We start from the raw sequence: 13718 nt of genomic DNA, 5'->3' as shown, positions 1-13718 counted from the left end.
CTACTGCTGGAATTTTAGGTTCTCACAAGTGAGACCAACAGGGAAGGGGAGATGCGCTGCTTTTGTCCAAGCCTTTTTCTTCAGAAACCATATCTCGAAGTGGGCGATTCGATAGATACATGAAGCGAGAGAGCCAGATAAAACAGTCAGGTCCAACATAAACTCGCTATTTTCATAACTATCTTTTTCAAGACCGGGTGGCAAAGGCAGAACCGTAAAAATGTCCGTAGAAAGTTGATGAGAAACTAAGTCGAAGACAATCTGATCCATTCCAACTGGTCGTAACATTAGCCAAAAAATTGCTCCATTCCAGAAGATGCCAGTTCGAGCGAGCACATGACCACTTCGACCTGGCCAATCAGAGACGGTCCTCCAAGAGTCAGACCTGACACTGTAGACCTTTAGAATAGTTTCACCGCTCTTATATTGAAAGTATTCGAGTACATTGTAATCGTCCTGCAACTTGTTGTACCCGAAAGCATATGACACGTTAAAGAAGTTGTTCCGAAAGTCGGTGCCAGCTTTTGGCAAGGTCCTAAATTTCCCTGTCGTAGGGTTCCAAAGAATGAGAATCCTAACACCGATTGACACACAAACCAAGCCATTACAGGACCCCTCAATCAATATGGATTCATGGGGCCTGTACAAAGGAGGAAGCCTAGCAGGTTGTACGATCAAATTTTGATTCAGAGGAGGGTAAATGGTAGGAACGGAGTCTTCAACTGCAGATTGAACGGAGCAACAGTACATATCCATGGGAGATCTACTGGAACCGAAGAGGAGTCTGTGATCGTTCTTGATGGAATTGAAATGGGTCTTCGCAAAATCATGGCTGGAAATCAAGAAATGGGCTTTCGCAAAATCATGACTGGAAATCAAGAAATCCCAGCTTTTCGATACCAGTTTAAATTGGGTAAGAGTTTTCACAGGAAGATGCATCAAAATTTCCACTACCATGTCATCTGGAAGATTTGAATTCGACAATGGTTGCAGAGTACGATCAAGAGCAGCCATTTTCAACAAGAAGTTTTGGGAAGAAGAAAATCAAGAGGTTTTGGGAAGAAAAAGTCAAAGATAAACTTCACAAAAATTACCGTTGAGCCTAATTATTTAGCTTTGAATTTCCTTTTTTTCCTTTTAACTGAGTCTCATCCAGGCGCAACGCCCTGGCCTTGGATCGATAAGCCTCGTTGATTTCTTGTTGTGGAAGTCTGGCACTTTCTTTTTTCCCTCTTAATGGAAATAACACACACACACACACACACACACACACATATATATATGTATATATGATAAGTCCTTTAATTATCAGATACTAGATTTGTGACAAACTTGCAGATACTCTTAACTCTCGCTAGTCTTCAATAGAGAAAATACGCAACCACCAAAACAACTAAAATCTCATTCTTCTGTTATATTTCTTTTATCTTTCTTTTCCTTTCTATAATATACAATACGTATGATGGGTCTTTAATTATTTTTTTTTATCTCATTTCATTTACAGTTTGGCTTATTTCATTTACTGTGTCCTATCAAATGATGTCGACTGAAAGACCATGGACGGGGTAGTTGCTTTGTAAAGTAGAACCAAAGAAATGACACAGATATTTTGTTTTCAATAATCAATGCTAGCAATCCACGTGAAGCAAACGCAGAGATAAAATATATAAGATATTAGTGTCACTATGTTAGATGTCAAAAAATAATTCAAACATTTATTTTTAGTTAAAATTCAATGCATGATCCATGTAACTGAGTTATTGTAACATGAAAAATATAGTTGTAGCTTGTATGCGTGCATTCTTTTTTCTGATAGAGCCAGATTGTTTGTGTACATGAATATCTTCTTCCTAATCTTGAATTTAGATAATAGAGCTAGGTTGTTTGCGTGATCAAAATCATCAAATAGGTGTGCAAGTACCCTCAGTTTCTGCTCCCAATAAGATTTTTAATTTAATTTAATTTTTTTAAAATGATGATCATAAGAACAACAGAATGCAGTCCAAACTTGTGAATTTAATCCTTCAACCTATGTCAATCTCAAGTAAAATGGAAGTGAACTACTTCAAATTAAACTTGCAAAAAGAATCAATCTCATATTTGCCCACACTTTATATTTCATAGACAAATATAGAGAGTCTATTTTCAAGATCTGCCGCCCTCAACGAAGCTCCTCTCTCTGTAAATCATCAAATAACATCCTTGAGAACCTCGTAGGAGATTTGAAGCTTTACGAAAACAAAATGCGTATTAGGGTCATCACGCCTCATATCTACGTGCAACTCACTATACAACTTGTGGTTGTACAGGCATACCTAGTGTCACTGTAAGATTACACAGCTCGAACTCTTGGCCGTCACAACAACAATCATCATCAGCTCAGTCTCGAATTCTCACTGCAACAACAACCAGCATTGGTCGTCTTATTTTTCTTACGATATCTATCCATGTCCTTTTCAGAGGCCAAATTCACATCATCCGGTGAGAACTCAATTGTCTTCTCCATTTTTTGTTATTATATTCATTCATTTCGTAACAATCAAATTCAAACATGCTGAAAAGTGTTGGACGCTGATTGATTCAATGTTATTTTGGATATTTTATTATTGAATTCTTGTCGTATGGCTATTAGAATTTTTTCTAAAAATCATGTTTCTGCACGTATATAAACATGATAAACAGATATACGGAAGCTAAATCGAGCGTTACCTCCAGCCATTGAATCATCTTTAAGTATTCTGATTTTCCTTCGATTGAAGCCTTCTAAACACTCCAATCTCTCTATAGATGGTGTATTATTCTGTATGAGATTTTATTTTTAGGGAGCTCAAACGCTTGTATATATAGGCGTCTCATACCATCGATGAGTCGGGAGCCGAAAGTCAAAAGAAGAATCGTGTACGTATCTAAATTTTCTTGGCCGTCGTCAATTTCAATTTCTACACGCTACTATGTATCACGTTTTTCTTACATTCTCCCACTTGACACATATATATCTAATTTACCGTAGGAGAAAACAAAATACATGAATCATGGCGACCGGTTCTCTAAAAGCAAGTATGATCTTCCACAAGGCATTATGTCTCTCAAATCTGTATAACTTAATGAATAAACCCAATATTTATTCGAGGTCCAACTTTATTGATATTTTTCTCAAGATAACTGAATATGTGCATAACTGAATGCGTTTCATTATCAAAACCAAATGTATATAACATAAATTTATTATCGAATCAAATCCATCAGTAATTACCATATGATCATTTAACATCTGAAATTTGCATGCCTTTAGGTTAAAAGATCATCAATTCAGTGGTAACGTGTTCAATGACCACTTTATTAACATGTTTTCCAACGATTTAAAATATATTATGTCGATATACTTAATTCGACCACCGCTTTAGTCACAAAGGCCATAACTGAATTGTAGTAATATAATCTTAATGGCTTAGACATAGAATCCATAATTCTAAGCCCATAATAAAACTCCTTAAAATACACCACACAATAGTGTTTCAATGACGAATTTTGACTCAATAGTGAAAATAGCAAATCACTTTCCAAATTGTCAATTCGTCTCACATAAGTATGGAAAACTTTAATACCATAAAGGTATCCCAAAAACATTTTGCAGTTTTTTTTTAGTGGTCAAATACTTATATTACTCTGATAATAATTAAGCTCCCACTAACCTTCTGGTATTCATAATGGCCCACAATATTCTCAACAAAAAACTTAATGAAGAGATAATATTGTAAAACCTGAAATACCACTAATGTGAGACATGTTTCAATCCATATCGTTTTCTTAATCTTGAAATATTAAATATTCATCATCACTAGAGAAGAATTATTTATGTTGTTCGATGTTGCCTAATGAGACTTTATTTGTTTTGAAGACTCATCTAAAAATGAATGACAATTGAACCAACTTTTTATGGAATTTATAAGATTGGTTTCACAACACTTTTTAAATGGATGATGTTCTGAATAAAAATCAATACATATAACTTGTGTGGATAAATGAGCATCATAATGATCAATATTCTGAATTTGATCGCTCTCACTAATCAAGTCATTTTCAAGAAATTAATATCAGAGTAATAGCAATATGCTGCAAAATTAATGAATACATGCTAATGTTATGAAGCAATAAACCATATGTCATGTTTTACCCATGTAAATCATGATCTACATATGAATCACTGACATAAAAAATTGTCTGTGGACTGAATTTTTAATTCAATTAGATTCATACAACTTAATGATATAACTATTGAATTATATTCAATTCTTAATCCATGTGGATAAATTAAGAAAATAATTCAATATTGTATCCTAATTAATTATATTTAACATAACGAAATTTCTTGTGGGATAAATTTCAATGTTCAAATATAATTAATTACAATTTATATCCCTTATAACCAAATGTGATCCTCATAATTTATGAATAATTTATTTATGCATAAAATATTTATTCTTCATAATTATTCATCTCAAATTATTATCGAAATGATGAATAATTTTATGTAATTTATGTCTGTTATAACTAAATATGATTAAAAAATTAATGTATAATTTTAATTTAATTAAAGATGATATAGATATTCTTTAATAAATTAAAATTATACGAATCACTTAGACATTAAATCACAAATTTTTAAATATTTATGCTCTTAATAAATATCTTTCATGTGATCCCCAGCCCACTTAATGTATAATTTTGCATAATTAAGGGTGATGTGGCCAAACCTTAATTATTTAAAATTAGACGGTTCACTAGACATAAATTTTGATTTTATAAATGTCTTTTACGTGATATTTAACCGACTTAATGTATAATTTCTCATAATTAAAGGTGTTTTGGCTAAACCTTAATTATTTAAAAATTATACGGATCACTAGACAATTTTATTTATTTATTTATTTTTATACTTAATAAATGCCTTTAATGTGATCCAAATCTGACTTAACGTATAATTTCTCATAATTAAGGGTGATGTGACTAAACCTTAATTATTTAAAATTATACGGATGACTAGACAAAAATTTTGGCTTTATTTAAATCTTTATATAATAATATTTAGTAACACAATCAACACTTTTCAAGAGTGCTCCAAAGAAAAATAGGTAGTGTTAAGGCCCTTTAAATACCTAACTCCTAGTCAGAGCAACATTCCTCAGGGATATCAGTGGCAAGGTAAGGAAGTTTAAGCCGATCTATGAAGAACTTCCTCAGATCATGTTTTCTTTCGTTACCTTATAATTATTATTTAACTTAATTATCCACATTTATGTGAATCTTTATAAGCCAAAATAACTTTATATTCACAATTTTACTTAATATGAACAAATATGTTCCCCATCAGTTTTTCTCTTCAATCAGAGTACTGATAAAGTGAGGATCACAATTATGTAAAAATGTGAGCTCCTCATCAGTTTTTCTCTTTTATCAGAGTAGTGATAAAGTGAGGATTATTTGTTCATTTGTGAACATCTGAAATATTTTATTTTAGAATATGATATTCACATCTTACTTAATATGTTTATTTCAAATTATAAACAACTTAATCTAATTTAATATGAACATAATGTGAATATCAATGTACCAATTATTTTTCAATACAGTTTGCATTTAAAAAACTTAAAAATAAATGCAAACATAATATTAAATTTGCATGTACAAATCATATACTTATCCATAATATTTGACATTATATCTAACATGCAAAAATAATTTCTAAACATGTATTAGAAATTACGTCGAACTTGAAATTATTTTAATGTGTACAAATTATTTAACCAAATGCTATATGTATACCGAATTATACATATAACTAAATAACACATTAATCATAATAATAATAATAATGAAACTATACCGACAATTTTTAAATTGTCAAATGCTGTGGGTCCCGTAACATTAATTGTGGGTCTCGCATTAATTATTATTATTATTTTAATCGACATAATTTAAAACATGTAGCACTACAAGAAAAATGATTTTCCGCAGCACGTCATCAACAGCGTGCAATAAAAGCAAGCACGCTGTGAATACTACTTTTCACGGCGTGCACCCATATGTGCGTCGTTAATAGTGTTGCACTTGATACTATTAACGGCGTGCATTAAAAGCACGCTGCAGATAGTAACTTGATAGTATTAACGGCGTGCATTATAAGCACGCTGCTGATAGTAATATCCGCAGCGCACAATAAATGCACGTTGTTAATAGTATTATTAACGGCGTGCATGTTTATGTGTGCTGTTAAAAGTAAATCATTTTTTTAAAAAAATTGTGTTCAGACATTAACGGCGTACATTAATCGCACTATTGACGGCGTGCATATTATTAGCACGCTGCGAAAAATGAGTTCGAATTTTTAAATTAGCGACGGTTTCATTTTATTATGAAACCGTCGCCGATTTAAAATCGGCGACGGTTTACATTAACCGTCGCTAATAGACGTACATCGGCGACGGTTTAATAAAAACCCGTCGCAACAAATCGCAAATTCTCTATTTATATCCGTTTTTCGTTTCATTTTACTTCACAGCACTTAAAATTTTTCTCTACGTATACGATTTAGAGCACTTAAAATTTTTCTCAACTTATACGATTTTAGTTTCGATTTAGATACGTGTTTTTGTTTCAATTTATGGTTAATTTTTTAATTGTTAATTAAGAGAATGAGTATTATTATTATAGTTGTATTGATTGTTTTTATAAAAATTTATTAAATTATAAAAGTACAATTTTTTTTATTTTTACGCCCAAAATTTAGCGACGGTTTTATAACTGTCGCGAAATTATAAAACTGTCGCTAAATTTAAAGAGCTTCGCTGAAGTAGCGACGGGTTTGAGGTTTTTTTCCGTCGCCGATTTGCGACGGTTTTGTCATGCTACAGAAAGGTGTATGAACAGCGTACATATGCACGCTGTTGATAATAGTATTAACAGCGTGCACATGCACGCTGCGGATAATCTTGAGCTTTTAACCGCTTGCAACTTTGCAGCGTGCAATGCGCGCTGCGGAAAGCGGGGGATGGGAGCTGCGGAAAGCCATTTTTGTTGTAGTGTAGGCTCCATATATTAAATATATGTACGTTATTGCACTGATTGAATTAGAATAATTGCATGCAACATGCAATTCATCTTCAAGGAATTCTCCTGCAATTTCTCTTCCCTAATGTAAAGGGCCTAAAACTTCTTGCTTGAAAATTTGCGGAAAATTAAAAATTTTCTTTTTAAAAGAACTTAAATGGCCTCATTCATAAAATCACTGGTGAATCAAGTTCAATATTTAAAATATCGCAGCAGAAGAAAATAAAGTTTACCAAAAATCACAATTTAAAAATATCCAACGACTGATAAAATGTTTGCGGAATACAATAACAACTGCTGCACTGAGGTCCTCGGGTGCCACTACTGCCGACCCAAGCTGGCTCACTGGTCCCCGCCCTCGGCCCTGGCCTCATCAGTACCTACAACAATCAAGTCTAGTGAGCCTAAAGACTCAGCATGCATATATCGCAGGTAACGAGTAAAAATCTGAATTAAAATATGCATGAGTTAACATATCCTGTCCTGAGGCATGCTGAAAATAATCTGTACTGAGCAATTATAATACGTGCATAACTGAACTGATAATCACAGTAAAAAAAATGTTTGCTCATTGGAGCCTGTACTGAAATAACTGATAAAATTTTCTGTTGAGATTATGTTTTACGTCTGTGGCCACTGCACTAAGCTGAACTGATCGGTAACTGGCTACCGGGGAGGCTGAAACTGAACTGAGCTGGCCGGTCACTGGCGACCGGGTGGTACCATACTGAACTGATCGGTCACTGGCGACCGTATAAAATAACACTCCCACATAGTGAATGAACCACAAGCCATATCGCATAAATCTCAAAAATAATCATTTTTTGTTTTCATGCACGTAAAATAATTAACTGGCATAATGAAAATGTCCCGTAATTTTACCAACTGGATTGGATTGGATCGTCCCCAGGCTCGCTGCAACCTAACTGTGCCATGAAAAATATGCAATAGCTTAAACTTGACCAACTATGCAATTTACGTTCAAAAGATGCGACTATGACGCCTAACGACTTCGTATTCAATCATGACTCCGAACCAACCTGAACCGACACTGAACCGACATATAGTCATGATTAAAATACGCTTAAAATACTGAAATGATGCACCTAAACTGATTAGGGTCGAAATCTAGGTGAAATGGAGGCCAAAACACGAACGCTCTTTCGAGAGTCAATTTGGCACATCGCACCGTAAATTCTCGTACGACCTCAAAAATGAACCGAATCACAAACGGTCAAAAACATGACCTTCCCAACTCAAAGGGGCATCGTCCAGTCCAAGGCCATAGGCTAAAAGCCAACCGAGAACTCAAACGAGCCGCCGAACCGACACAGCAACTTGCTGTAATTTTCCAGCAACTGTACAATCGTGTAACTTGTGTTGTTTTCGAGACTACTGGCCATTGGGGCGTGAACCACCGACCAGAGACTCTTACCAACATCCAAAGGAGTGATTTGAACCATGGCTAAGGGCCCTAGGCCAGCCACAATCCTGCGTCACACCAAAACTCAACCGAAACTCCAACCGAGAACCAACGTGCATGCGTGTGTAGTGTTTTGCTTAGATCGATGTCTTGCGTCGTTCCAGTGGCCATTTGATTGACCATGGCACGATCTAGACATATAGGGGCATGGTATGAACCGTGGCTATGGGCCATAGGCCAACCAAGATCCATACCAAGCAACCAAAACCGAAACCGTATGCTGAACCAATGAAGAAGCCGAATGGGGAAAGGGGCTGTTCTTGTTGATTATTTAAAAACCGATGAGCTATGGACCAAGCCACCAAAAGGGCGACTTAGTCACGTCTTAGACATGCTAGGGGAGTGATCCAACCATGGCTAAGAGCCCTTAGGGCAGCCAAGATCAGATCCAACCCCTTGACATAAAAACTGAAATTTCGAACACCAATCTGCGCCTATGGGAAACTTGCTGTCATTTTGGTTTTCCAGCAAGCATGGGGGCTGAATGAATGGGCCAACATGGTCCTAATGCATCCTATTACGTTTCTAGGAGTCGCCTTGGGAGCCTGGAGTCGAACCAATCACCTGAAACTCACAAACCAAAAGAAACCGTGAAGCTTGCCAAGGAATATCAAAAATTCTGCATGTGTTGTTTCAAAATGTTTTGACATGTATCTCAGTTTTTGCTTGAATAAACATGATCATGTACTGAAAAATAAATGATAATATGACTTGATTGATGTTTGAAAGAAATCTAGACATGCCTGGTTTCGTTTCGAAAGAAAACGAACGAAACGACGACGACGCGGCACGGAGGAGGTGGAGCGCTTCTCTTGTTCTTTCTAGTTCTCGATTTTTCTCCCTTTCTCCCTAGCTATTACTCACGTTTTTTTTTCTACTGAAAAGGGGTCTGATTTCGGTGGGGAGGGAGTGTGATGGAGTGGTTATGAGGGGTGAGGAGGATGGTGCAAGATATAAGGATCATATCAAGACCAAGTCTTCATGCATTTGAATTTTGAATTTTGAATTGCTATCAAATGATCTCTTGGGTGATTCTAGAGTATAGTGGCCGATTTTATCATGCCAAACAAGGGTTAGGATAGTGGTCTAGTATTAATTAATTAAGGTGGAAAATAGCTAAAAGAATTAGCATGCTAATCAACCAAGAATGGGTCAAAGGTGAGTTGGCAAGTCCTAGTTTGTTCTTCTAGGGGTGTGGCCGATTATTAGCTTGTTTTCTAGTCTAGGATATGTCCATTAATTAATTAAATTGTGCTCTCAAAAATCCTAGAATTATCCTACAACTTACATGCAAAGAAATGGTCAAAAGGTTGATGAGTTGGCAATTGAGTTGCCTAGCAACTATGGGGCCGAAATTATGCTAATAAAATGAGTGGGAAGTGTTGGTTATCTAGTCAATTAATAATCCTTTAAATAATTTAGTGAGCTAACCCCTTAATTAAATAACTTAAATGAGTTCATTTCTTAATCACCTCAAATAATTAAATTAAATCCTCAAATCTCCCTTTTTAACTTAAATGAACTTACTTCCTAGCTAAATTAACTTCTGGAAGTATTTCTCCAATCTTAAATTCTATCTCAAAACTCCAACTCCGGTCCGGCCTCACTGAAATAGCTGAAATGCTAAAAAATCAAACTACTGAACTGAAATAATAAATAATTAACTTCAAACAAATGCATTTAAAATAATTATGCAATAAAGTCAATTAAATTTAAAAATCTAGAATTATGCATGGCTTATACGTAAACTGATTTACGGGTTCTACAATCCTTCCCCCCTTAAAATAAATTTCGTCCTCGAAATTAGAACTCACCGAATAACTCGGGGTATCGATCTCTCATCTCCGGCTCAAACTCCCACGTAGCTTCCTCCTCTGAATGGTTGAGCCATTTGACTTTGACTCGCTTAACCAACTTGTTCCGAAGCTTCTTCTCCTGCCTGTCTAGGATCTGCACGGGTCTCTCCTCATAAGTTAAGTTCAGGAGTAAGCTGCAACGGCTCGAAATTCAGCACATGCGAAGGATTTGCCATGTACTTTATCAGCATGGAGACGTGAATGACATTGTGTACTCCGGCCAGATTCGGCGGAAGAGCCACACGATAAGCAAGCGTCCCAACTCTGTCAAGGATCTCAAACGGTCCAATGAATCTCGGACTGAGCTTCCCTTTCTTGCCAAACCTCAGGACACCCTTCATAGGTGCCACTTTCACGAAGACATGATCGCCCACTGCAAACTCTAACTCTCTCCTCCGCTGATCGGCATAACTCTTCTGTCGGCTCTGAGCAGTCCTCATCCTATCACGGATCTTGACTACTACCTCTGCTGCCTGCTGGAACAATCTCTGGACCCAACTCTGCTCTCTCTCCTACTTCATCCCAATGAACAGGAGATCTGCACTTGCGGCCATACAGTGCTTCATACGGAGCCATACCAATAGAAGACTGGAAGCTGTTGTTGTAGGTGAACTCAACCAGTGGCAAGTTCGTCTCCCAACTCCCTGAGAAATCGATGACGCAAGCACGAAGAAGATCCTCCAAAATCTGAATAACTCGCTCCGACTGCTCATCTGTCTGTGGATGGAAAGCTGTGCTAAACAGCAACTTCGTACCCAAAGTCGAATGCAAGCTCTTCCAAAATGAGGAAGTGAATCTGGGATCTCTGTCGGATACGATAGAAACTGGAATACCATGGAGTCGGACTATCTCTCGGATATACATCTCTGCATACTGAATCATGGTGAAAGTCGTCTTAATAGGCAAGAAGTGCGCTGATTTGGTAAGACGATCTACAATCACCCAAATAGCATTCGATCCCCTGGCTGACTTCGGCAATCCGGTCACAAAATCCATGGTAATGTTCTCCCACTTCCACTCAGGAATACGAAGAGGCTTGAGCAAACCTGCTAGTCTCTGATGCTCGGCCTTCACTAACTGACAGGTCAGACACTCGGACACAAACCGTCTGATGTCCTTCTTCATCCCTGGCCACCAATACAATAGCTGCAGATCTTTGTACATCTTCGTACTCCCAGGGTGAATGGAGTACGGGGACGTATGGGCCTCTGATAAGATGTCTGCTCGGATAGAATCACTGCTAGGAACCCATATCCTATCTCGGTATCTCACAATACCGTCGCTGACTGAATACAAAACACTGCCCTTGGCTTCATCTCTCTTCTTCCACTGTGCCAACTGCTCATCTGCGGCCTGACCACTGCGAATACGGTCCAAAAGAGAAGACTGAATGGTCAAGGTAGATAGACGAGGAACTCTACCTCGAGGGTAAGTCTCAAGATCAAACCTCTGCATCTCTATCTGAAGAGGTTTCTGAATCGTCAAATGAGCCATCACTGCGACTTTCCTGCTCAAAGCATCCGCAACTACATTAGCTTTACCCGGGTGGTAGCTAATGTCACAATCGTAGTCTTTCACAAGCTCCAACCAACGCCTCTGACGCATGTTCAGCTCCTTCTGTGTAAAGAAATACTTGAGGCTCTTATGGTCGGTAAAGATCTGACACTTCTCTCCATACAGATAGTGCCTCCAAATCTTCAAGGCAAAAACTACGGCCGCTAACTCCAGATCATGGGTAGGGTAATTCTTCTCATGGATTTTCCGCTGTCGAGAAGCATACGCTATCACTCTCCCATGCTGCATCAGAACTGCACCTAAACCAAGCTTCGAAGCATCGGTATAAAGGACAAACTCACCGGATCCTGACGGTACAGCCAAAACGGGTGCTGAGATAAGAGCTTGCTTCAAAGTATCGAAGCTCTTCTGACACTCCTCGCTCCACACAAACTTCACATTTTTCTTGGTCAGTGCTGTGAGTGGAACGGCAATGGATGAGAATCCCTGAATGAACTTCCTGTAATATCCTGCCAACCCAAGAAAACTGCGGATCTCTGATGCATTCTAAGGCACAACCCAATCTCTGACTGCTGCAACTTTTGCTGGGTCTACCTCAACACCACTGCTGGATACAATGTGGCCTAAGAACGCCACCTTCTCTAACCAGAATTCGCATTTACTGAACTTTGCGAATAATTTGTGCTTCTGCAATGTCTGCAACACTGTGGTCAGATGCCTGCTGTGCTCCTCCCGACTCTTGGAGTAGACGAGAATGTCATCTATGAACACTATCACAAACTGGTCGAGGTACGGCTGAAATACGCGATTCATTAGATCCGTGAAGATCGCTGGCGCATTCGTCAGACCGAACGGCATCACTAGGAACTCGTAGTGACCATAACGAGTCTTGAAAGCTGTCTTTGAAACATCAGCATCTCTCACCCTCAACTGGTGATAACCAGAACGCAGATCTATCTTAGAGAAAATCGAAGCTCCCTGCAAACTGGTCAAACAGATCCTCAATCCTCGGCAATGGGTATTTATTCTTCACGGTAACCCTGTTCAACTCCCGATAGTCAATGCAAAGCCTCATCGAGCCATCCTTCTTCTTCACAAATAAGACCGGCGCGCCCCATGGAGAAAAGCTCGGGCGAATGAACTCCTTGTCGAGAAGTTCCTGAATCTGCTTCTTAAGCTCTGCCATCTCTGTCGGTGCTAGTCGGTACGGCGCTTTGGATATCGGAGCCGTACCTGGCATAAGCTCAATGGAGAACTCTACCTCTCTCTCAGGTGGCATACCAGAGACGTCTTCGGGAAAAACGTCTAAGAAATCTTTGACAATCGGAACATCTAAGGCTGACTGGCTGGGTTCATCGGGGACAGATAAAAAGGTCGCTAGAAATGCCCGACACCCTCTATGCATGAGTTTCCTAGCCTGAACATAAGGAATAATGCGCGGTAAAGGAAAGTACATGTCCGGCTCAAATAAGAACTGCTCCATTCCAGGCGGTCGGACAAGAACAGATCTCCGCTGGAAGTCTATCAACACTCTGTTCCTCAATAGCCAGTCCATCCCTAGGGTGATGTCAAATTCTGGCATCGGTAGCACGATCAGATCCGCATAAAAAAGATTACCGTGCAGCTCAAGGTCTATATCTCGGATAACATTGGTGGCTGCCATCTCCTCGCCTGACGGCAACACTACTGAAAAGGCTGTATCTAGCCCAATGGTCTGGATCTTGAGAAAGTTTGCAAAGACCTCCGAAATAAACGAG

The 13718-nt window shown here is 38.1% G+C and overlaps 1 protein-coding gene across 1 annotated transcript; it reads right to left on the bottom strand.

The window, feature by feature from the left end:
- On the bottom strand, positions 1-1096 carry LOC142532398 (F-box/kelch-repeat protein At3g23880-like). The gene has a single exon (XM_075638707.1). The coding sequence runs from the start codon at positions 1012-1014 to the stop codon at positions 1-3; it is 1014 nt and encodes a 337-aa protein (XP_075494822.1). The 5' UTR covers positions 1015-1096.
- Positions 1097-13718: the final 12622 nt, after the last annotated feature.

The sequence above is a fragment of the Primulina tabacum genome, chromosome 18 (genome assembly GCF_025594145.1).
Source record: "Primulina tabacum isolate GXHZ01 chromosome 18, ASM2559414v2, whole genome shotgun sequence".
Taxonomy (NCBI): Eukaryota; Viridiplantae; Streptophyta; class Magnoliopsida; order Lamiales; family Gesneriaceae; genus Primulina; species Primulina tabacum.
This window is presented reverse-complemented; position numbering and strand designations above follow the sequence as displayed.

What these genes read in the sequence shown, in the direction of transcription:
- LOC142532398 (XM_075638707.1), bottom strand. Translation starts at nt 1,014, where the DNA reads ATGGCTGCTCTTGATCGTACTCTGCAACCATTGTCGAATTCAAATCTT.